General features: G+C 40.3%; 1 protein-coding gene across 2 annotated transcripts; it reads left to right on the top strand.

The window, feature by feature from the left end:
- Positions 1-207: 207 nt before the first annotated feature.
- On the top strand, positions 208-26190 carry Shark (SH2 ankyrin repeat kinase). Of its 2 annotated transcripts, none has more exons than XM_065226861.1 (7): positions 208-1054; positions 14417-14513; positions 14895-15379; positions 22569-24056; positions 24113-24833; positions 24899-25070; positions 25131-26190. In XM_065226861.1, the coding sequence occupies exons 1-7, from the start codon at positions 1025-1027 to the stop codon at positions 25465-25467; spliced, it is 3330 nt and encodes a 1109-aa protein (XP_065082933.1). In that variant the 5' UTR covers positions 208-1024; the 3' UTR covers positions 25468-26190. The 2 variants fall into 2 exon arrangements, with proteins under 2 accessions (XP_065082933.1, XP_065082934.1); XM_065226862.1 differs by lacking the exon at positions 208-1054 and adding an exon at positions 13858-14062.
- Positions 26191-26948: the final 758 nt, after the last annotated feature.

Raw genomic sequence — 26948 nt, 5'->3', positions numbered from 1 at the left:
AACTCTTCCACTTCAAACCCTAACTGACTACAACGCTGAAAATCGGTACATAATCACGCGCGTGATTCTCACGATATTGCACGAACCGGAGCACACGAACTCGGCCGGCATCGAGCTTTGGATCATTCATTCATTCCAGGCGTGAGTCAGTGGCTTGCTGTCCGTAGATCGGGATAGGTACGACTACCGCGTCGCGAAACAACACTTGACTTGCTCAGTATGCAGATGCAAAATCGGTTCGGTGCAGTAGCAGCATCCCGCGTGTGAGCTGTCTAGACTCAGCCAGCTGTGTTATGTACCACAGCTGAGAACAAACATCTCCTATAACATCTTCCGCCGGCGAGCCGAGAGTGTGCGTACAGTGGACAGCATCCAATATACTGATTTCGGTTGTAATCACGGATAGCATGAATCTGTTATCAACTGGAGCATGAAGAACGGCAGCGGTGACGGTCGGTACAGGAACAATGGTTTACCGCGGCTCATGCCGTTCCGTTTTGCGTGGGTGCATTAGAGTGCATCCCTTTCGGCCTTTTGTTTGACCTGGCGGGAGGTCATTTGCATGAAAATTGGATTCCCGATGGACGATAACGATGTGTACGGAAGCACAATAGTTGGATACAGTTCATAAACGAGCTGATGTAACTTCATCATGCGGATAATGAGTGTTAGCTAGCGAAAAGTGAGGATGAGTCATGACCTGTGAAAAACGTCCGTTCTACAGAGTGTCCGTTCGCTAGTGGTTTGTCGTGTAGGAACGATTTTTTCCTCCGTCTACGGATTGTGCGTTTACGGAGATCTCTCCCTGCTATGCTCAGTGACCGTGATTAATTTGTAGAGTGAAGAAAATTTCACAGCAGCAGAAGTGGTGATTGTGATTCAATTAGCAACTAGTAAACACGCTATCTGTGTTCATAGCGTGAATACTTGATTGACGACCGATATTGTAGAAGCACACTAGCTGGAAAGGATTTAGGCGTCTTATCGTTATAAAAGTACACATTTGATTACACCAACAATTAAAATGCCGATGAGTGATTATGTGATCATAAAGGTATGTTTCTTTTTCCATTACTCACAATTTAAAACAACAGTAGAAAAGCAGTCCAATTTGTACCCGTGCTAATGGCCGTTAATTATTGGACTATTTATGCGGAGCTTGTCAGAAGTTTGACCGTGAATAAAAGATAAGAAAGCGATGGAAAACCATTCCACTGTGTTGACCTGTTTAATACACGGGTGCAATTTGGACAGTCTTCCCCTATAACTCCGTTTGCGTTGTTTAGCGCCACGAACAATGGATCTTGATATGATCTGTCGCGGCAAATTTGACTGTTAGACAATAGTCTTAACCACCCTTAGCTATAAAGCAAGACCATGTTGGAGGCGGCTGTTTCGACTTCCCTACGCATAGAGTTAGAGTATGATTGTGCTTGCTACTTGCTACACAATGCAAACCATGGCAGCCATTCTAACTATCAATTAACAACTGTGGAAGTGTTAAAAGAACACTAAGTTGAGGGCCAGCGTAAAGTTCCAGTGGGAACGTAATAAAGTCAAAGAGACAATATATTTAACCGTCATTTGAGCCTGATTGAAAAGGGTTATGTTTAGTATCTTTGTATTTGTAACAATGATGATTTTCCATAGTGAAACATAACACATTTATAATGCATACTGATGCATTATGAATTTGATATGTTTCACTATGGAAAATCATCATTGTTACAAATATAAAGATACTAAACATAACCCTTTTCAACGATTAATTCTTTGTTGTTAATAGAACTCCCAGCTGCTTAATGCAGACTGAGCAATTCTTATTTTTCAATTGGTTTGTTCGTTAGGCTCAAATGTCCAAAACAGGGCTGGTAGCGCTTATGTGATATAATAGAAGTGACTTTAGTGACTAAAATTACGGAAATAGTGACCAAATAATGACTTTTGAATAATACATAAGTAACCAATAGTTGCATTAATATGATGACTCAGAAACTCAAATAAGGTTTAATATTGAAATAAACTGTTTTTGAATTCCTCTAATTATATCGAAACTCTCAACGGAATCTCCTATTAAGAGCATTTGAAGTGCAATTTCCAGATTTTCCCAAAGATTTTTTTAAATGTTACTGTTAAATAGGGTTAAATAGATCATTACAACGACAGCATTTTTTTATCGAAGATTTTGAATTTGATTCTGCCATTGAAATCTTTAAAATTTTGATATAACTAAGAATATTTAATAATAAAAAATTCAGAATGATCTCAAGAACTTTTTTAGAACTATTCCACTCCTCTTTAACTTTGCTTCTAAAACAAGCTTAACAAAAATAATATTGCATTCTGGAAATTCTTCGCAGAACAATGGACAACATGCTTGGAAATAGATTATTTTCGTAGTTGGAGATGCTGAACGTGGACATTTTAATTGAGTATAGAGTTGATAGTTCCGTTGTACTACGGCAGTGATAAAATTGAATATAGAAAGTAAAAAAGCGAGCTTAAAACAATTTAGAGGAAGGTACGAATCGGGTAGAGCATCCCTTTCACCAAACTCATCCGTTGATGAGAAATAGTAAGGGGTGTTTTACCCCGCCACACTGGCAAAAGGGATGATCGCCGATTTGTTCATATACCTCCGATGTGCGGAAACAGTTCTATCAATTGTTTCACACTCAAATCGCCATCTGACGTAAGCATCTACCTGATTGCTATACCTGATTCGTAACTTCCTAAAAAATGTCCTTTGCTCGCTTGCTACTTCTACTTTCTATATACAATTTTCACACTACCGTACTCAACTCTATACTTTCATCTCCTAATCTATCGTATAAAATGTTCACTTTAAGTCTGATATTTGACGTTAAGCATCTCCAACTATTTAAATCGATAACTTCATGCATAAATCATAATTAGTTAGAATAGATTATATTTGATTTTTTAATTAATCTTCCAGGATTTCCATGAAGGTTCTTCGCATAAATCCATTTTAAATTTACTTGAATTCTCCTTAGAATGTCCATGAAATTAACATAAGAAATATCATAAATTTCTGCTTAGAATAATCTTGAACTTCTCCCCTGAATTATATTGGAAATTCAACTCGTATTCTCCTCAGAATTCCCATGGTATTTTCTCAGAATTCTCAAAACAAAAATCCATCTCAGAATACCCTTGAAACTCTTCGAAGAATTCCTTTGAGAATGAATCCTCAAAAGCCGATTGAAATTCTTCTTGGAATTTATTTCGAACTCTTTAGAGTTCCCTTGAAAGTATCCTCAGAAATCATCCCAGAATTCATTTATAATTTCCTTAGTGTCAAGTACTCAATTTAAAAATGTTCTTGATATTTTTTCCATTTCACTCTATTTTACTTGTGAGAAGTGACTTTAGTGACTATTTTTAGGGAAGTAGTGACTTTAGTGACTTTTTGGTTTGAAAAGTGACTTTTTAGTGACTGACTTCAAAATAGTGACAAAGTCTCTAAAAAGTGATCTGCTACCAGCCCTGCCAACAGGACTTCACGAAGCCGAGACTCATTCAATAATTTAATAATTACACTAAAATATTAATGAGGGGCGTTTATGAGTTCTTCTTACTCTTCCTTGGAGGCGACTTGAGTTTAGCTTCCACTTTCATCCGAGTGTCTGTTCACTATGGAGGTGCGGCTTAAAACGGTGTCTGTTCTCCATGTTAGGAGTGGCTGACAAAATAATGTAATTTGTCCAAATAACGCATATGAAAATAAATTGCCAGTGGTGGACACATTTTTGTTAAGTCGTTAGCCGTTGATCAATACAGTTAATTATATGTTAACGGATTAACGTTTCCGTTAAACATAAACCCCGTTAACGGATTGATCAACGATCGTTAAATTGTGGTTCGTTAAATCATTAAAATTAATGTTTTTTTCCTCGATTTGTTTTCCGTCGATCTTGCTTTCCGTACTGAGCACCAATGCTACCAACGCCAGGGAGGCAGCTACCACACCTAGACCCTACCGATCGACCTATTAACTCCATAGACCGGGGACCAACGACTTTACTTCCCCCCCGAAGGAAGGCGTGATCAGAGATGTTATGCCTCATAAAATCCCCGCGGCGCTGACTGGGATTGAACCCAGACATTTTTGGGTAAGAGGTAATCACGCTTACCACTACACCACCGGCACAGCTGAACGCTCACTTAAATTGTATCTATAAACATTCTGGGATCCAAAGCTGAATTGAATGATGCAGATTTTATGGATGTAAAAGTTGTCAACGACGTTTTCAAATAAATCAACTCTCCGATCCCGTTATGTGCAGCGTTGATCGACATAGTCAAAGCTATAAGTGCTGGTCTTCTGGATAAAAATTTCGCTCGGTTATAGATTTTTAAAGGTTACTGAAAACCTGAAAACAATATTCATACATTTAACGATGAGGGCAAGGTTGATAGAATCCACAAATGACCGTTATTATGGATGACTTACCCGAGCAAAGTAAAATAACAACCTGATAACATCTTGAAAACAAGTCTTGTTATTCCAGATATCATATTGTTTTCAGTTGTTATCGCATAACTAATTTAGTTATCAACCTTGACTAATTTTGTTATCAGTTGTGAAAGAGTATTAAATGATGCAAGAAGCTTCAAATATTTTCCGCATGAAAAGAAAAAAAAAATTGCCAATCACATTACAGTTATCAGTGTAAGCCTTTAATACCAAATCGATAAAATTATTTGAAATTTGTTGAATAAAATTGCATGGACCACAGGATTTGTTATCAAGATGTTTTCAATGATAACTGAATCAGTTATTTTTGTGATATTCAAGGAGTATTATTTTGATAAAATTTGTGTTACGTTGGCTGTTTATTCAACCACAATGATAACATGTTCAGTTATCAAATCTTGATAACCGGGTATCAGAACTTGTTATCAATTTGGTATAACCCTTTCTTCGGGTACCTTGCCACTTGAAATTTTTGATGGACCGAATCTCAGAAGCTACAATGATATTGTGTACGAAATTATGTCAACATTTGCGTTACCAATCAAGCTAAGGCCTTGTTGTCCTCTACTGTCCACTCTACTCGATCCATGACCTCCGTCTCCACTCTACTCGATCCATGGCCACACTTCGCCTGCCTCGTAGTCTGTGATGAGTCCGCAGGTCGCCTTCTACTTGGCCTATCCACCTTTCCCGCTGCGCGCCTCTTCTTCTTGCTCCTGTTGGATCTCTTTCAAGAACCATTTTCAACGTACCCAGCCCACCGTAGTCGCCCAATTGTTGCAATGTGGACGATGGATAGTTCTCCCAGCAGCTGCTGCAATTCGTGGTTCATTCGCCTTATCCACGTTCCGTCATCCATCTGCACTCCACCGTAGATGGTACGCAATACATTCCGTTCGAAAATACCAAGGGCGCGTTGGTCCTCCACGAGCATAGTCCAGATCTCGTGGCCGTAGTAGACCACCGGTCTAATCAGCGGCTTGTAGACAGTCACCTTCAGGCGGCGGCGAATTTTATTCGAACGAAGCGTCCTCCGGAGTCCAAGGTAGGCACGATTCTCTGCCATAATGCGTCTTTGAATTTCTCTGCTGGTACCATCTTCGGCGTTCACCAGTGAACCCCAATACACGAACTCGTCGACCACCTCGATTTCGTCACCGTCAATCTGAACTCGAGGTGGGAGGCTAACATTGTCTTCCCTAGTATTTCGTGTTCTATGCGTTGATGGCAAGTCCAATCCGCCTAGCTTCAACCTTCAATCTGATGTACGTTTCCGCTATCGTCTCAAAGTTCCGTTCCATGATGTCGATGTCATTGGCAAAGTCAAGAAGCAGGATGGATTTCCTGAAGATCGTGCCACTTGTGTTTATCCCAGCTCTTCTGATCACACCTTCTAACACGAAGTTGAATAGCAGACACGGAAGTCCATCACCTTGCCGTAACCCCCTTCGAGATTCAAAGGGACTCGATAGTGTCCCCGATACTTGAACAATGCACATCACTCGATCCATCGTCGCGTTGACCAATCACGACAGTTTATCTGGAAATCCGTACTCGTGCATAATCTGCCACAGCTGATCTCGATCGATTGTGTCGTATGCGGATTTGAAATCGATGAACAAATGATATGTGGGCACGGCAGAACCTGCAGAATCGCGAAAATTAGGTCAGTGGTAGCCAGAGCGTAAAATTATTGAATGACTAGACTGAGTGTGAAAACACTGCACTATTCAATCCATTGCTCTGTGCAGACCGTTTGTACAAAACGGTAAATGACGAGGCAATGAAAGAGCCAACAAAAACATTCAGCCACTCACGAACAGGCGACTCACACCGCTTGCCTTCGCTCACACAGCATGTAATTGAGTCATTTTTCTATAGAAAATGTACGCTCAGTCATTCAAAACAAATATTGGGTACCATCACGGCAGAATAAACGTGTTGACTGAGCTACTGACTGAGTGCTCGGCTGTCAGTGACTCGTTTACCTCTCAATCATTCAAACTCTCATGAAGCAGTGAATGATGAGGCAGATGGCAGTTCATATTCATATTAAAATTACTCAATGAACCTGACTGTTTTGCGCACTGGTGGTAGCGCGGGCACCCATGAATCCCGCCTGGTATTGCCCCACCAACTCTCTTGAAAATTGTGATAGGCGGCGGCATACACTCAAAAAATTCCACATGGCATCATCATGTGTCTCACACTTAATTTTGGGCATATTGTGAAACACATCCATTTCATGTGTGAATCTTATGCTATGAACCATGTTTGAACACTATGGATTTGAATTGTGACACACTTGGATTCTATGTGCCTCATATGGTGATATCAATAGCTTTGCACACCATAGTTCAATATTCTACTTTATCGAATTCTACTTTACCGACTCTAAAAATGAATCGACAAATTATAAACAAAACTGCCAGAGGCCAGAGCTTTCACATATATTTTTAATGGGTCTGATTTGGGATTCGATCATGGACTGTAGGGGTATGCTGCTGCCGGAGTCTTCGTTCGATCTCACGGTGCCACGGTTGTTCTCATATATGAGGCAGGTTGATAGGATAAAGTCACAACTCTTGTCATCAATGTTTACCTTTCTGAGCAAGCAATTCACATCGTATTGAAATGCAAAACACTTTAAATCCATCTGTTTTGAACAGTAGCGTGATTCAATGTGCAATACACTTGAATAGATAGTGAAAGATTTTCAACATTTCAAAGTTTGAAACACTATAAATTAACGTGTATAACACATTGAACCAAGGTGAAATACACTTAAAGCAAATGTGATTGTGCATTTAGAAAATCAAGTGTTTAAACACTTCGATCAAACGTGTGAAATTTTTTGAGTGTAGAATTTGGTAGAGTACACGGCGAATGAGAACGACTCAAATTTGAGTTTAGTTCACTCATAATCGCCAAAAGTGCAGGAACTCAGCGATGAGTTAATTTGCCTCATGTTTTCCCAGGTTTTTCCAGGATTTTCCATCGAAAAATTCCCGAATTTGAGAAAAGTAAAAATTGGATTCACTCAGTCTATTGGTACTACTCCGAGACTGAATAAAATTTTCGTCAATTTCCTCATTTTCCGGCAGATTTTTTAGGTTTTCCACAGGAAACCTTGGGAAAAATTTTACTCATCGCTGAGTTCCTGCACTTTTGGCGATTATGAATGAACTAAACTCAAATTTGAGTCGTTCTCATTCGCCGTGTACCTTGCAGGCGGCGTTCAGCAGTGTGATCGCGCGGTAGTTACAGCACCGACAAACCGACATGACACATAATTCTGACTTAAGATTCGTGCCATCAAAAATTCGAAATTGTACAAGGTAAGTCAACCATAATAATGGCTATTTGTGGATTTTATTAACCATGTCCTTAACGTCATAAATTCGCTAATATGCTTATTAACGGTTAACGACGCTAACTTTTTGATTAACGGTTTCCCACCACTGTAAATTGCTCATATCAAAACTAAAAGGGATCATTCATAAATGACGTAGCGTTGAAGGGCCAGGAAAGGGGGTTATTTCAGGATTTTTGACCGGCCATATATTATGAATAGTAAAACACGCTAAGAAGAGGAAAAAAATTCTAAATTGAGGGTCTAAAATTTCTAAATTGTGAACCCGGAAAAAGTCCCCTCTTTATTACAATATTCTAAGAAAGAAATATTCCGGAAATGATATATTCTCTTAAATGATTTTCCGAAAAACTGTTATTCCGGGAAATAGACAATTCTGACAAATGTTATATTTCCGAAAATAACCTGTCGGGAATTTACAGTCCAAAAAATTACATTACACCTTTTCAATTGAGTATAGAATATGTATGATCTTTCATTAGCAAAACAATTATTTTGGAACGCAATTTAATTGATATATTGCAACTTTTCTAGTAAGTAACGCGAAATTCAGAAAACATCAACCCTCGTTCGTCCTTAGATCCGGACATACTTAATGGGTTGTCACTAATTGGATTGGTTCATTAAACCGAAGCTAGTACACTCATCATATTTGCTATCTCTCCGATATAAACATATCTATAAATAAATAAAAAATATGATAATTTCCACCCATCTGACAGAATTAATCATGAACGCTGTAGACCGTAATACATATGTGAATATTTGCGCTCCTCATTTTTCCGATTGATTATTATGTATCACACAGATCGCACAGATTTTTCCCAGACAATTTCCCATACCACACTCGAATCCTGATCCCATCATCTTCCAGTGTGCGTAAGAGGTCTGCCTGTCATATAGATGAACGTTATGTGACACGGATTACGCTTTATGCTTTTATGTAGTGCGTACATAGAAATGCCATAAGCGGTGTGTTTGAATTTCGATACAATTTTCTCCCTCATGTCCCACTGCCGGCCAGCTTGGAAAATCATCAAAATAAATTGCATAATAAATATTTGATTCGCTTATGGCAATTTCCTTCGCGCTTTTTGGCTGATTTCTTTTGCCCTATGCGTACAACGAGCTTGAGAAAACTTTCCCGGAAATCAATATGCGTATAAAACTTGGCCTCTTGCGGCCATCTTTGCAAACGTCTTAAGGATGAAGATTTTAAAATTTTGCACGGCATGGTGATGGGAGAGAAGTTTTTAAACGCTTATGTTTTTCGAATTAAGTACTTTAAATTGATTTGACTGTGGGGGATAAAAAGTCGAATCGAATCTACAATTCTGAACCACTTAAGTATATATTTTTTTAAATTCTTATATTTAATATAATACGTCCACTGAGTAGTTCTTGAGTTTTTATCACCCGTAGAATCAGCGAAAAATAGCCCTTTTAAGATTTCACTTTTATACCTTGTCGTGCACCATCTGTAGCATCAAGACGTTTTTTTTTCAAGACGGGCGCAAGAAACCAAGATGTTATGTCTTCTTCTGCTTCTTCGCATTTCAAGCTTATTTCTTATCGCATATTAGCTTATTGCATGATCTCAACTTAGTGTACTAGATACACTTCCACAGTTCCCAACAAACAATTCAGAGTCACACATAAGCATATATATATATTGAATAAATGCTGTATTACAGTGTACAATGCTGAATAAAACGAGTTGTCGAATTATGTGCTGAAAAAAGCTCATTGAGATCGATAGATGCACATTTATTCCACTGTTTGCTCTGATCTGATTAATTTTATTATTAAAAGTTGTATAAACATTGACTGTCTTCCAGTTCAACGCCAGAAGTTTGATCTAATAACAAACTGAATAAGTGTAATTTGTACATACATTGACGCTTTAATTCGACTGTGTTTTCTAGCTCCATTATTAGATTTCATTGCATTGCTTTACAATATTGCTGAATAAAGGTGGATACAGTCAGCATAATAGCTCTTATACCACTATGCGTCCATGTTTTAATCGCATGCCTTGTAAATGCTTTATAAACGACGCATTAGATTCATTATTCCACAACACTAGTTCAGTCTAACAACAAGACGAAATCAGTATAGTTACCGTTTCCGCTTTCCAAGTAGAAGGTCGTGAGTTCAATCCCAAGTTCAACCTTTTTTTATTTGTGTTCTACGCTAATTAATTTAAATAGTAATCATCGATCACATGACTCGTCGTAATGAATGCATTGATCTAGCTTAAAAAATAACCGAGCATCCATTCCTTGGAATTGAAGAGGTGAAGAGGTAACATTGGTCTCATGTAAAACAACGAAGAATGAATTAATCATTCCCACAGGGCCTTTAAGGAGCTAGAGTTGCGATCGGGATCGGGTATTCACTTTCAAGCAAGCTTTTATTGGTTATTGAGCTGCCCTCATGATGAATTCTAGGTTAGCTCAGATGACAAGGCAAACGGCTGATGATCGGAAGGTCCATGGTTTGAATCCCATGCAAGGACATTTATTTTGTAATATCTGTGTGGTCGTGCAACGTTAGAAATAATGAAAACAATCACCTCTAAAGAATAACTAACAACCAAATCCCTGTCCCCCTGTCTTATTTTCGGGTTAATTTTCCACAGTTGAATAATCGGTTAATAAATGTATAATAATGTCTTATTAAACGTTACTTCACATGAGAATCAAGCGTATACAGAGCATCACTGTTTTAATTAAGGGGAAGCAGTAATGTCTAATAAACGCTGAATAATCAAAAATGTTATGGAATTAGCTCTGTTACCACTCATATAAGTCGAATAACAGCATCTCGACATACCTTATACAACACCAATAGTTCAATGTGTTGTGGTTGAATAAATTCTCCAGATTTGTGTGAACAAAGCCTGAACAGAAGTTATTATTAAAATAATGCAAGTATTCAATAAAATCATCAAGAAGTCGTTTCTTCAATAGACGATTGTTTGTTGAGTTATCACTACACAACCGGCGCTGCTCATTTCATATAGTTGCAGTGAATAATCAAGGCCTAATTTGATCAAAAATACATAATAATCAAGATTAAGGTTAATACGGGTCACCGGTCACAAGATGGCCTTCCGCTGGACACTCAGTATTTAGAACCAGGTTGTGGGTTGGTTTAGTTAATTTGTTCTAGAGGACTGGTACCTTTCAAACCCCGATGGCCACTCGGAAACTAGGAATAAAACCAGAACAACTTGGCCAATCTGCTCCAATTTTTAGTAGACCATAATTTCGAACATTTTTCTACTCATTGTGAAAATTTCAGTCAATTTCATGGTGAAACAAAAAAGTTATACTCATACTAACATTGCTATTCGTATGTTCGTAAAAATAAAAACCGCACAAACCGCGTTAGGCCCTCCCCATAAGTAATGCAGGTGATGTTCCTTTGCAACGCTTATACAAAGGTTATACAGCTATCCCCAGAAGAATGCGTTAACCACTGAGTTGCACCCACCGCTTTTTCTCGGCGGGGTTTCCAGTGGATCTGATTTTTTGTATGTGAGTAGGGTCAATGGAGAACTAATCATTCGCAGAAATTCAGAGCGCTTTGTTTAAATCCACCGAGATAAAGCGGTGGGTGCAACTCAGTGGGTAACGCGTTCTTCGGGAGAAAGCTGTATATTTTGTACACGGTGAAAATCGACTCACTACAGCGCAACCTAGCGCCGTGAAAGTGAAAGTAGCTCGCTCCCCCATACATTTTGTCGATTTTTTTTCCTTGATTTGTTTTCCGTCGATCTTGATTTCCGTGCTGAGCACCAATGCTACCGATGCCAGGGAGGCAGCTCCCATACCTGGACCCTAACTATCGACCCACCAACTCATGAACCGGAAACCAACAGCTTTACTTCCCTTCCGAAGGAAGACGTGATCAGAGCCCGAATAGAAATTTACATTAGCCCAACGTTTGATTCTGATGTCTACATCAGCATCGAAATCAAATGTATGCCTGATGTCAAACATTAGAAAACATTATGATTTAGTTGTATTTAAGCAACGTAACATGGTGTATACATCAGAAATTTTGGAACAAAATTTTGCCATTCTAATGTCGGTCTGACGTCAAAAATTTCAATCTATTGACATTAGAACCAAACGTTTTAAGGATGTTTTCGGATGTACAAAACGTTAGAACTAAACGTTGTTCGGATGTTTTTAAATGTAAACGTTTTCTGATGTTTCATCTAGATGTTATGCCTCAGAACATCCCGGCGGCGCCTGGGATTGAACCCAGGAATTTTGTCGATTTCCCCCTACAAATTTCAAGCTGTTAGACCCGTGAACCAAATAAGTTCAAAATTTTGGCAGGGTGTTTCTGACCCCCCATATTACCATTCCATGGGGTAGCGTTGGAAGTTCTAGACGTAGACTTTTTCCATATAACGCTGAAACACTTTACACGGATAGAAATCTCCTTATACCTTTTCGCAAATTTCTATTGCTGATTATTCATAACATGTATAAGTCAACTAATAAGCAGACACCTTGCAAAAAGGTAATGAAGATCATGTGTCAAATGAAATGTATAAGCGGTCACACATACCTTTTATGCATTTTATAGGACCTATGTGGTTTGTCTTAGGCTGATGTTTTGGCAACAATGTATAAGTGAAACACATGAATAAAGTAATTGATTTTCGTTTCGTGTAGTGTACACATATTAAGTATGTGTCCGACACATAGATATCATTTGTTGGTTAAATTACAAAAAATCATGTGTGGGACACCTTTGACACCTTAGTGCATGCTAACAAAAACAGTTGTTGAAGGCCTATAATGGTTGGTTTGAATGATGAATATCATCATTGCTATCCCTAATAAACAAATACCATAAACGAACTGTATCCCGAATGGGTAAACTATCCCACAAATGGTTTGGAGGATACCCTGAACACGTCGTTAAGTTCTCTTTTATGGTTATTTTTATTAGGGATTGAATGGCAGTAAAATAAAATTTTAATTGGGTTCCCTAATAAAAAATTACCATAAACGAACGATAACCCAAATAATAGAACTATTCCACAAATGGTTTGGATGATACCCCGAACACGTCGTTAAGCAAAGTAACCATAACAATTTTATTAGGGTTGTTTAGGGGTATTGAGGTAAATACATATTCGGTATTTGCATTAAAAATGGAACCGAAATGCAACATTTCATCAATTTTGGTGCACTGGAACTATTTTAAATAAGTACGATTACATTAGCAAAAATCACCATCTTAGCGCCCCTTGGTGGATCTTTGTAAGGAGCAAGCTCTCAACGACTAGATTTAGTGTAAACGATCAAAAATTTAAATCTTGATTTAAAAATCGAGATGAATGTTGAAATCAAAAGAAGCTTTATCAAATGATGTATAAAATCGGTATATTTTTCGAAGTTAAACAACCAAAATATACCTTTTTGTTCAGAAAATTCATCAAAACAATACAGTCCCTTGATGAATTACTATAAAAATGCCTCTTGAAATCTTTAACGGAAAGTTTTATATGGGATAGCTAAAAATGCAAGGCATTTTGATCAATTTCACCCTGGTGATCAATTTGCCCCCGGATTACTAATCGCGTGACATAGAAAGTCTTTTTTTTCAGAAAATTTCAAGCATTGAAATAACAAATATTTTGCAAATAATTCGCAATTTTTGTTTTTGTCTTATTTTGAACTATGTCCAGTAATATCTCAACTATTTCAAACTCCTATGTTAAGCTGCAACGCACTGCAAATCACCACCAGGGTTTTCATTCATGCTTTTTCCCCCTTTTGTTCGGTCTGACGTACAACCAGATACGGGTAGTAACATATATTTGCCTCGTTCACCCCTTACCCTGGTTCTTGACAACACCAACGTGCGAGAGCAGACCAGCAACAGTCGAAGACGTCAATCAAAATCTCCAGAGTACAGTGCTATATCTACTCCCCGTATAATGAAAGTTTTAGTTTCGTAGCAGCAAAAGAGTATACATCTGTGGTGTCAAGTGTTGGAGAAACTTTTCTGTTTTAAATATCCTATTTTATTTTATTTTATTTATTTTAAATATATTCAAACTATTTTGATTGGTTTGGTGGAAGTAGTATGTGTGTGCTATTAGAATTATATTTTGTGTAAGGTGTTTCGAATTTGTACGGCCCGTGCAAGTTAAAGTTCTGGTAAGAATCTTATTTTTGCCTTAGTCTTACCCCAAAAGATGACAAAACTGCTGATTGATAAAATGGAATCTGGAAAACTATGTGTGCAGTGCCATGCAGCGTTGTACGTGGATCATATCAGATGCTATAAATAGCATTGCAAGAATTTGACGATTTCTGGAACGTGGATTAGCAGTATCACGATTCCCAAGAATTGATAATCGAAATGGATTGATTCCGCGTATATGTTGTGCAGCATTGACCTTCGGAAGGTGGCGATTAGTAATTACAGCTGAATTAGGCTAAGATCAGATCTGTTGCATGTACATCGTTGTTCTTTATTCATTTTTTTTCTCTTTGTTATGAATATTGCAGACTAAATCGTACATCATCAGAATGAACCGGGAAGAAAACCTGTGCTGGTTCCACGGGAAGATTTCACGTGAACGGGCAGAGGAGATACTAAGACAAGGTAACCACACACACTTATAACCTACTGCTACGATATCTTACACAAAGGTAGAAAGTGATAACGAGTGATCATTCACTTTGCGTTTTTAAGTGGAAGCAAATTTACTGGACTTTAAATTTGCAGATAATATTTAATTCCGCCCGGGATTTAAAATTATATTTTATAACGGAATTTGTTTGAAATCATATTTAATTGTGATGCAATTGACCTATTGTTATTGAAAACATAACGGGTTTAGCATTCTTTTCTCTTGTCAGCAAAATGCACTTGACTACCTTGTAAGCTGTGAGCATTTATTTGCACGATCGTAATAAAACTAAATCACAACATTCCGCAATCCACTAACCTAAATTATTAACTTCTTTTTCCTACCACATACAGAAGGTAGCGATGGTGTGTTCATGGTGCGAGAAAGTACCTCGTCCGAGGGGGATTTTGTCCTGTCGGTGCTATTCCAAGACGAGGTAGTCCACTACCAGATCCGCCGTCACGGGGACGATGCTTTCTTTTCGATCGACGATCACATGCCGATCCATGGATTAGATTCGCTGATCGAACACTATCGGGAGTCTTCCAACGGACTGGTGACAAGGCTGCAGACGGTTTGCCAAAGTGGTCCCCCACCGCACGATGTCCGGAGCCACGGGAAAGAGAACCTACTACACAGGGCTACGGAAAAAAGCAATTACACGGTGGTATCGGAAATGATCAAGTGTGGATATAAGAACATCGATTCAAAAAATGAACACGGTCAAACGGCTGTCCACCTAGCATGTCTTTATGCCGAGGCGAACATTTTGGAAAAGCTGATCGAGGGAGGAGCCAACATCAACAACAGAGATACGCAAGGAAATACACCACTGCATGTGAGTAGAAACCATCCTTTTTTCTCTGGGCTTTTACGCTTATGTAGCGAGCGTTTTGTCGGCTCTCAACTTAGTGTTCTAGATGCACCAGTTTTATATGCCAACCAATGCATGAATTTGTATATTGTGTGGCAAGCACAATTATACTCTACGCCCAGGAAAGTAGAGAGATTTTCCTCGACCGGTCCGGCTTTATAATACCGACTAGGCTACATGCGGCCCTGATTGGCATAACAAGCATGTGATGCCGCTTTAACGTGTTCTGTGAAATTCCGTGCACGGTAGCAGCTCGTTTTAAAGATGTTACGGTATCCACTGCTTTTAGGGCCGCAGCCAAGTTCTCTTTGGTCCAGCTCTTACGGCCAGAAACTCGTTTATAGTTGCTAAATATCTCTAAGCGCACTAAGCAGGAACTTTGTTTACGTTTTTAACAGAACTTAGGAGCGAATTTTCAGGTTAGATTTTTCTCAAGTTTAGTGGCAATCTTACTCCGAATAAAAGCATTTTTTACGTTTTTTTATTGATAAAATTAACTGCAAACATCGCAAGTTTATCAATGTGAGTTTACAACGGTTATGTATACTGCCGTTCTACGCATATCTGTCCCATGTTCTAAAAGTTGAATCTGAGAAAATCACGAATAATGTTTCGAATCATTTCTACTAATTGGGTTCTTTAAGGGTATTGAGGTAAATGCATATTCGTAATCTGCATTAAAAATGAAACCCAAACCCAAAATTTCATCAATTTTGGTACACTGGAACTATTTTAAATAAGTACGATTACATTTGCAAAAAATCACCTTATTAGCGCCCCTCGGTGTCACTTTGTATGGAAGCGAGCTTTCAGTTTGTTAGTTTAGTGTCAAATAGCGAAGTTATTATTTTGCTTTAAATCTTGATTTAAAAATCGAGATAAACGTGTGTGGGTTCGAAAAAAATATCGCTGTGCTCCGAAAACGAAGCTCTTTCAGATGATGTCTAAAAAACTATACATTTTTCAAAATTAAAGAACCCAATTGAAAGAAATATACGTTAAAATAAGTTAGTGCATTGTTCCCATTTCAACAGAATCAATATTTTTTAATGAAAACTACAGAAATTACCTTCAATTGAATCAGTTAAGCCTATTATCCTTGGATACGAAAGCGACCCTGTTGGCTTCGTACACAGGACAACATTTGAATAGTGACACGAAGCTAGATCCGGCCAGAAGATCGTAGGGCGCTCGTGTTGCTTCAACAGAGGAAGCAGACGCTTCTGTAGACAGTCCTTGAGGTAGATCTCCCCGTTTACAGTCCCGGTAGTCACGAACGGCGCACTCCGTTTGCCACATGAGCAGATCACTTGCCAAATCATGTATTTCTGGGCAAACTTTGAAAGTTTCTGCTTCCTTACTTCCTCCGGAACATCAAAACTGTGCTGGGCGGAGAAGAACAGTACGGAAGCTGCCGGAAGTCCGCCATGACGTAAGTCTCATCATCCCAGCCCAGTGGCAGGCGCGTAGGCAACATATTATACCGTTACAGCGGGCCCAGCACAGCAAAATAAACGATTTGAGCCCTGGACATGCTGCCTACTGTCAAACGCTGCTGTTGGTATAGACCTTGTCATTGGCCTGCATCATCCATGATGAGATAGTAAGGCTTCGTCAGCATCTGGGTGTACGTTTCCGGGCCCGTGACTTTCCCACCGTAATTTCCCGTTCGTCACGATTTGGAGCCTTCTGCACTTTGTACGTATGCAGTCCCTCCGAGGGGGGCGACTCTATCTACGATGCAGAAAAGATTGTTTTGCTGTGGCTAGCTGCACGTACGCTGAGTAGATAAAACGAAGATTTATGTCGATTTTGAAGATTTCCTGCAAAAAGATGAAGCACGATGCAAGTAGATGCGAGAATTGAAAGATGATTTTTCGAAGATTGATTCGCTAGTGTGAGATTTTTTGAGCATCTAGAATTGAGATTTAGATGTGTCGCCCCCCTCGAGTCCCTCCCAGTCCTTGGCTCTCTGAACGCAACTTTTTGGCCACATCCCTTACCGAAACATTGGGATTCCGCTTAAACGCTTTCACGACACGTTTGTGATCCTGATCACTATTAGAACATCCATTCTGACCGCATTTTTCCTTCCGTTCGATGCTCAGAGTTTCGTAGTAATGTTTAATCATACGACTCACCGTTGACTGCAGGACTCCGAGTTGTTTTCCGATGTCCCGATGAGAGAGTTGAGGATTTTCCAGGTACTTGCGCAAAATCAATTCGTGACGTTGCTTTTCGGGTGACGCCATTTTTTCCAACTTTCGAAAAACTGACAGCGATAAAAATACAGTGTAAACAATACACTCTAAACGACTTCTACCCAAATTTTCAAGAGAAAATAGGCAACGGTTAATTTTCTACAGCGTTTTTTCGGTGATACAATTTGATGTGGGACACCCTATAAAGGGTGTCCACGATGAAATTGCCACACTATGAAATTGCTCTAACTTTTTAACCGTTGGGTATAATTTAATGAAAATTTGGGTGGATCTAGTTCATAGTGCATTATTTACATCCTGCAAGTTTTAAAGTCCTGTGATCAAAACTCGCGGAAATGGAGTCGAAAGAACAGCTCGTGCGTGATAAAATCTTGCGCATTCATCACGAGAACAAGGATCTCTCGCATCGTTCCATCGCTAAAACGTTGGGAATCGCGAATTCCACGGTGTCGCGAGTGATTAAGCGGTTCGAGGAACGGTTGACCACCGATCGGAAGCCCAGAAGTGAAGGAAAAAGTATTCCGTACAACACCAAAAATCACAACCGCGTAGTTGGGGCCTTCAACCGAAATCCGAACGCCTCCGTTAGGGATGTGGCTAAGAAGCTGCACCTAAGCCGAAGTTTTGTCCAGAAGGCCAAAACTAAGGCTGGGCTTCGAACGTTCAAGGTACAAAAGGCCCCTAATCGCGACGAGAAGCAGAACAAGTCCGCCAAAACCCGTGCCAGGAAGTTGTACCTCAACATGCTGACGAAAGTTGAATGCTGCATCATGGACGACGAAACATATGTGAAGGCCGACTTCAAACAGATCCCCGGCAACCTGTTTTTCACGGCCAAGGATAAGTTCAGCGTTCCGGAGCATGTCCGCACTCAGAAGATGTCCAAATTTGCGAAGAAATTCCTGGTTTGGCAAGCCATCTGCACGTGCGGGAAGCGGAGTGCACCTTTCGTGACCCAGGACACGATTAACGGACAGGTGTACATAAAAGAGTGCCTCCAGAAGCGGCTGCTTCCTCTCCTGAAGGCCCACAACGTCCCAACAATCTTCTGGCCGGATTTGGCCTCATGCCACTACTCCAAGGACGTGCTGAAGTGGTATGCGGACAATAAGGTCAATTTCGTGCCGAAAATGTTCAACCCTCCCAACACTCCGGAGCTCCGCCCCATCGAGAAGTACTGGGCGATTATGAAGCAGCACCTTCTTAAACGACCTAAGGTAGTGAAGACAGTCGAGGAACTGAAGAAAGTATGGGTTTACATGCAAAAAACGGTTGATTCACAGGTTGTGCAGAATCTTATGGCCGGGGTTAAGGCCAAGGTGCGGGCATTTGCGTATGGACTGTAAATAAAATACGAGTAAAATGGTAAAATGAAGTTTAATAGTTATTTCTCAATCCCTGAAAATTTGATGGCAATCGGATGAAAACTCGAATTTTGCGAATCAATTTTGTGTGTGGCAATTTCATCGTGGACACCCTTTATTTACAATTCAGCTGAATGAAGTTGATCGTCCCTCGGGTTCAGGGTGTTTTATTTAAAATTAAATATTCCAAACATGGAGCCCCCCTTAGAGAGAAGATTAGGGCTCGGATAGGGAACGTGAACTTTTTAAGTTCCAAAATTAACAAACATATTTGAAATGCCGAATTTTTAAATTTTAGGTTGCGAGCTAAATTAATCTGATATTTCATTGTTATAATTCTGAGATTTTGGCACTTTGAAAAGTTTCTAGAGACCGGACTTAAAGTTCGAAACTTTAAGGCTTTGATATTTTATGAAACGTAAATGTTAAACTTCAACTTTGAAAGGTTAGCGGCACCGGTGGTGTAGTGGTAAGCGTGATTACCTCTCACCTCAGCAGGCCTGGGTTCAATCCCAGTCGGCGCCGCCGGGATGTTCTGAGGCATAACATCTCTGATGATGTTAAGGGAAGTAAACTCGTTGGTCCCCGGTTCATGAGTTGATGGGTCAATAGGTAGGGTCCAGGTGTGGGAGCTGCCTCCCTGGCGTCGGTAGCATTGGTGCTCAGCACAGAAAACAAGATCGACGGAAAACAAATCAAGGAAAAAACATTGAATGGTTTTGATTGCAAAACTGATTGTCATGAAATCGTTTTTGGAAATATAGTTGTTTTCGCCGGAGGCCAAAGAAAATGCATCCACTGATGTTTGAGAGCTACTTATTACGCTTCAAAGCTAAAATGTTACAATGTTTAGTTTAATATATTGCAAAATGTATTTGAAATGCAAATCTTACAAAACAGTGGGCCTTATCCACTTAGCAGGCCTCAAGAGAGTGAGGTTATGTAGTTGGGAATTATGTGTCCCATTGAAGTTATTAATAGTAAATAACATATGATTTGAATGATTGAGATCATCAAAGTTCAAAGTAAAATCAAACAATTATGAATTTTTAACAATTTACGTAGACGAAAAATAATACGAGGTCACACTCAATCAACGCGTTTCTTTTCTTCGTTTTTACAGCTCTACTAGTTGTCAGCGGTTAGCGACATTTAGCAGAATGAGTAAACATCCTGCATACGAATCTGCTAAAATATTACTTCGATTTCATTAAATAAATTCACAAGAGAAAATAACGAAGGCATAAGAAGCTCCGATAATTTCAAATAATATTAAAAGATAAAGAACAGAGATACATTATTGACGGCAAGATTTTAGATGGTTTCACTGTTCTGAAACATACTCATTTGTTACAAGTTCTCACAATATGAGCCTAGAGATCCTAGCGGGCGTAAAACCCCTGCAGAACCGTTTCTGGGAGCTCTCATTAAGAATATTAATAAAATTTAGTGTCAGTAACAACCTTGTGATTGAAAACTTCGAAGAAATGCTCGAATTGAGCATCCAGTCTAGGTTCGTGCGAATCTATCTTAATTATATGTCATCGGATATTAGCCTTCCTTGCTATAACCCCTCTCGTGTATGCTTTACTAACTACAGTTCCCCCATTGACTATGATCTCTCCACGAAACAGGCTATTCAAGGAGTTCCAGATCAACTTCGACCTATCTCAATTCCCCGCATTTTTGCTGAAAAGTACCAACAAGTCAATTGCAATAGAAGATTTTTCACTGATGGATCACGCATTGATAGAACCACTGGCTTCGGCGTATTCAATGAATACTCAACCGCCTTTCGGAAACTTCAGGAACCTTGTTCCGTTTATGTTGCTGAGCTAGCAGCAATCAACTTCGCATTGGGGATGATTTCCGATATGCCCATAGACCATTACTTCATCTTCTCGGATAGTCTCAGTTCGATTGAGGCTATTCGGTCGATGAAACAAGGTAGGCATTCATCTTATTTCCTTTCAAAAGTAAGGGAGCAGATGAGTTTGCTGGTTTGGTTTGGTCGAAAGATCATATATGATTACCTTTGTATGGGTCCCCTCACATTGCTCAATCCCAGGCAATGAGAAGGCAGACTCTCTCGCAAAGGTGGGCGCACAACAAGGCGAGATTTATGATAGAAGAATTTCACATGATGAATTTTTCCCATTAGTACGTCAGAGTTCTCTTTTAAGTTGGCAAAACAATTGGACAAGTAATTCTCTTGGGCGGTGGTTACATTCCATTATTCCAAATGTTTCTTCGAAAGCGTGGTTCAAAGGTCTGGATGTAAGTCGGGGATTCATTCGAGTGATGTCAAGACTTATGTCCAACCACTACTCGCTAGACGCACATCTCTATAAAATAAACCTCGTTGACAGCAATATATGTAGGTGCAGAACCGGTTATGATGACATCGATCACCCAGTTTGGTATTGCCCGAGTAATGACGCCTCCAGAGCACGACTGTTGGATACCCTAGTGGCCCGAGGTAGACAACCCTTCCGTGAAGTAAGAGATGTATTGGGAACACGTGATCTTCCCTACATGCAAGCGATCTACGAATTCCTTTGTTTGTCTGATGTTAGAGTTTGATGTGACCATCCCCTCCTTTCCAAACAATTTCCCGCCATTGTGTCCCAGTCTTATTATCCTCCTGTTCCTGTGCTACTTGCCCTTGCCCAGCCAGGATTTGGTCAACCGTCCGAGAGTAGTATCTGAAGGAGGCTTCAGAAACCAGCTTCCTACCTAGCTCCTTCCAATCGAAATTGTTACCCATTAACCTCGAGCCCGCCACGAGTAATTGGTACCCAATACTAACCTAGAACTACTGCTATTTAAAATGTAAATTCAAACATTACTGATTTTAGCTCCGCAAAATGTCACACACGACTGAGCCTAGTAAATAAACGAACTAGCAAAAAAAAAAGTTCTCAACATAAAATTAGGTTAACTTTGACATAATATGCAAAATATGCGTGTCGATGCTGTGACATAGCACGCCTTACCCGTTGCCATGAAGTGAGCTTGATCGTCACCATTAGCATTACCACGCATTTTTCAGATTTCAATTGCAATATTGCATTTGAATTAGATACTACATTTCCAGATTTAAATTCCAATATAAATATTTAAAGTGTAAGCATCTTACTAATAATCATACTTCAAAATATTTTGCTATTAATAATGGATAAATTCTCAAAAAACTGGAAGATTTTAAACTTTAACTGTTTGGCTGGATGCGTCCAAAAAAACTGGAAGAATTCAGTTTAAACTGGAATGTTGGTATCACTACTCTGTACATCATAATATCGTGAAGAAAATCGTGATAATTTTTCCTAAAAATTGCCATACACGATTCGCGCCATTAAAATTAATTCCGTAATTTTTATGATAGCACATCATTTAATGTTTCCACGATTTTCACGAATGAAAGTTCAAATCCGCGAATATCGCGCAATTCGCACTTATTGTAACAGCCCTGTAATTGAGAGCTTTCTAAGCCTACCCACTCGGCAATTTCGCTCCATGTTTTCCAACAACCCCAAATATAATCGTCATCACCTTCTTCCGTTCCAGTACGCCTGCCGCAAATCGACAGGATTGGAGATGGCTCGCCTGTTGATAAACGCGGGAACCAACGTGCAAGCACGGAACAAAGAAACCGGATGGGTGCCACTACATGAAGCAGCTGCCAATGGCAACTTGGAAACCGTTCAGGAACTGCTAGCACTGCGCGTTCCTCATATGCCTCGAACCAGCTACGGAGAACTGCCGGTGGATTTGGCCAAAGAGAAAGGTCATGCTGCGGTGGTAGACTTCTTGACAAACTATGCACCTCCGCCGGCAAGCACCCACAAAAGCCAGTGGTACCATGGCACCTTGGAGAGGCAGATTGCGATGGAGAGCCTGAAGGAGCATACCAAGAAACTAACGCCTTCTTCCCCGGGAAAGGAAAACAAGGAAAACGACCCGAGACCTGATGAAAGCGAACAACATGACCCGTCTGGAGTGTATCTAGTGCGATACTCAACCAAGCATGGCGTTGATGTTCTCACGTTGCTATACGAGAACGAAGCGAAGCATTTCATCATCCGAAGGAATCAAAATTACCTCTACATAGACGATGGACCTTACATGCCCTCTTTGGAACATCTGATTGAACACTACAGTAGGTTTTCAGATGGACTTCAAACCAACCTCAAACATCCGGTTCCTCCGAAGCCCAAACCACCCATTCCTCTGTTTTCTACGATACCAAAAACAAAACATAAAGCAACAACTAGCCCGGGAGCTAGCTCAACTCCAGTTCAGCTAGCCAACTCAGGCAACAATGGAACCACGTCATATTTCCGCAAGTTAAGCGACAACAGTCTCCACAAACCAGCGCATCCGGCAGTGCCAGCTCGGAATCTTTCGGTGCCAAATGACAGTATCCTGCAGCAGATGAACAAGGTTGGGCTTTTTGATCGCAGTCCCGAAAGAACTTCCACACCCAAGTCTTCACCGAACATTGACGAAAACAAATCCAAATCCAATAGTTCGACTCTGAAGAAAAAGAAAAATATCATCATCGATGGTATGAAAAGCTTGAGGAAAAGTAAAATCAAACAAAAGCTTCCGGTAGAACCCGACAGCCAACTGAACCGAGATAGTCTGATTGAACAAATCAGTTCGGACAAAGTCTTGCAACAATTATCATTTTCGTCGGATTTCGCCCTTCCAGCAAGTCATTCAGACCAATCCGATGCAGTGTACCAATCCCCGCCCAATAATTGTGCCATCGTGGATATCGACTTTGGCGAACCACCCGCCGTTCCGTCCAGCCGTAACGTCGACAGTATCAATAACAATAACGTACAACCCGTCGGGAGCCCTCCGTTGCACAGTGCACTCGGTTCGAGAAGATCTTCAGAAGCAACTGCGAATGATATGAACCCTTCGATAGATTATTTCGTCGAAAGCGATAAGAACATCTACGGCGAAAGTCAGCTGGACAATAGTAATGAGGAAATTTATTTCATCGATGCACCGCCAGCGACCCCGGCTCCGAATCCTCCTGTTCAGGTACATTATTCTATTAACAATAATAATAACACAAATAACCATGGGTTTATCCACAGCTCCCCCCGATAGACTCCAACAGCACACCGATGAAACCACCTACGGCAACTAACTACATCGCCACTCGGAACGTTCCGGTCTTTGCCACTAGCATTTCAACGGTAGAATGTACATCACCGATCAGTCCACCTCCTGCTTTGCTAGCAGCATTCCGTTCGGGTGGTGCTTTCGACCGGTTGGATTCCAACATGTCTACAGTCAGTCGCGACAGCATTCAAAGTGGCGATTCCGAATTCCTTTCCATTATCCAACAGCAACAGGACGAAGATGACCGACTGCATATGCGACTGAACCGCAGTATATCCAATCGACCCAACTACTTCATTCCCAAGGAGTGTATCCTGACTCAGAAAATACTGGGACGTGGTGAATTCGGATATGTTTATCAGGGCTTGCTGAGACCGTGTCAGCTGGAACCCGGCACGGACCAACTCATCCCGGGAGGACAAGAACCGTCCGAGTTTACGTCAATTGCCATCAAACAGCTGGTCGAGAGCCAGGGTAAACGAAATCGGGCGGATTTCCTGCGAGAGGCTAGCGTTATGATCCGACTTAGACACCACTGCATTGTGAAGCTGATCGGTATTTGCAAGGGACCACCGCTGATGATGGTCGAGGAGTTGGTACCGCAGGGTTCGATGTTGGACTACATCATTGCCAACAAGAATACGATTAGTCCGAAGCATGAATTGATCATCTGGGCTGCGCAGATTGCATGTGGTGAGTAACTGCTCCGCACTACCGATCATTGCAATACATTATCGTATCCGTTTCTTTTTCTTCAGGAATGCAATATCTCGAACAGCACCACTTTGTTCATCGGGACATGGCAGCTCGAAACATTTTGCTAGCGTCTCGCTACCAGGCCAAGATATCCGACTTTGGCCTGTCGCGGGCAATTGGTGCCGGGAACGATTACTATCATGCTAGCCAGGGCGGAAAGTGGCCCATCAAATGGTAAGTGCTTTGCCAGTATGCAGCCAACTTCAAAATCCTGACGGATTCTTTTTTCTCCAGGTATGCACCGGAAAGTTTCAATTTTGGAACCTTTTCCCACGCTAGCGATGTTTGGTCCTTCGGGGTTACGCTGTGGGAAATGTATTCGCTCGGTGCCCCACCGTACCACGACATGAAGGGAGTGGACGTGATCAAACTGATTGAGAACGGTCAACGGCTCTCTCAACCGGACATATGCCCGGATAAGGTGTTCGACATCATGAAAAACTGCTGGAACTACAATCCGAAGAGCAGGCCGACATTTAAATTTCTGACCCGATTCTTCACCGACGATATTGAGTACCAGAACATCCAGGAACTGGTTCAGAGCGGAAAAGAAATCAATGCCAACTATTAACTGCTAGTATACACTACGTGTGCTAAACGGACGTATTGCTATTGTTTTTGGACAGGCAGTTTTAAAGTATTACAGTTATTTGCATGCATGTTACAATGTACGTACTGAGGTCAAGATATTACCTCCTTCTCTAACATTTCAAGGGAAACCATTAACACTCTGACAAAGACAGAAGCCGAGCTGGAAAGTGTCAATTGTTGTTTTGATTGTCTGTTGAACACGTTAATTATTGTCTTAGTCGAAGCGTATTTATTTGCCATTACATCAAACAACCAACCATTAATAATTGCTCATGGTTCATACTCCGATATAAAATCGAAAGAATCAGATAGAATACCTCTACCGATACTAACACACCATTCCTTTTATTCTAAAAGAACGGAAATCGACCCAGCTATCTACCTAGCTACAAACAAAATATTCCAACAGTCGCGAACTCGCTCCAAGCCATTACAAGCATTATATTTATTCTATTCGGAGTCTTGTTTCTTGTTTTATGTGCCTTCTTTTAATTGAGTGTCGTGGAAAGTAACCGGATATGATTTTAATGATTTGGATGAGATTTCTCTGAAAGTGCTATATTGTAGGCTATATGTAGGATGAATGCTTTTTAAAGAGACCAGTAGGATTTCCATACCTAACCAGAGGAAATGATGTTTTGTAGTCAAGAAAGAAAGAAAATGTATTGTATCTATTCATATAATAATAACAGGAAAAAGTTAATCGGCGTTAATTTCGCAGATATCACAGCCAATTTGAAATAATCCCTTCCAAATTATTTACCAGTCGAAAGCAACTGCAAACATTTTTGTTTCAATTCGTATTTAACAGGCTGGCTGTAGTCCCAATGATGTTAATCATATACATGTCAACTATATTTCATTTTTATTTTCATTTTATGATGTACAAGGGGGTCAAGGGCCATGTCACCGATATGAATATTCACACCATCCAAAATACACCAGGGAAGGGGACAGGAGTTAGCAACACAGCATCTTTACCCATGGGGGTTAAAAAAGTTCTGCGAGGTACACTTATGGTGAACAAGCTGCTCAGGGATTGTAGAAAGGAAAAGGGTTGGGTAGGTTTTGTGTGAAAAGCGCATAAGTTATTATCGTATCGTTGATCAATGGCCTCGTCTTGTTTGCGCTCTCGTCACATAGCGCATCGATTACATCACACCGTCAATGAAAAAGAAATTAAAAGAGATTGAAGGAGATTATTAGTGAGTTTTAAACTGTGATTTACCTATCAGAAATAAATTTGTAAAAGGGACACCGTGTACTGAATAGCCATCAATGAGATGTAAATATGTAAGACCCAGTGAACCCGTCATCCCTCTCGCCCTCCCGCTGTCAAACTCCGTCATCCATTCAATCAGCCGGAGAACGAAAGAGCGTGCAATGAGCGTCAGCGACCCTTATGACGAATTGTGTGAACCAGCTTTGGGTTTATAGCTGCCTTAATAAACGAGCACCATA

The sequence above is a fragment of the Ochlerotatus camptorhynchus genome, unplaced genomic scaffold, assembly GCF_037179485.1.
Source record: "Ochlerotatus camptorhynchus isolate MF236.1 unplaced genomic scaffold, CSIRO-AGI_Acam_v1.1 ptg000263l, whole genome shotgun sequence".
NCBI lineage: Eukaryota > Metazoa > Arthropoda > Insecta > Diptera > Culicidae > Ochlerotatus > Ochlerotatus camptorhynchus.
Note: the sequence above shows the minus strand (reverse complement) of the source record. Positions and strands in the feature narration are given on the sequence as shown.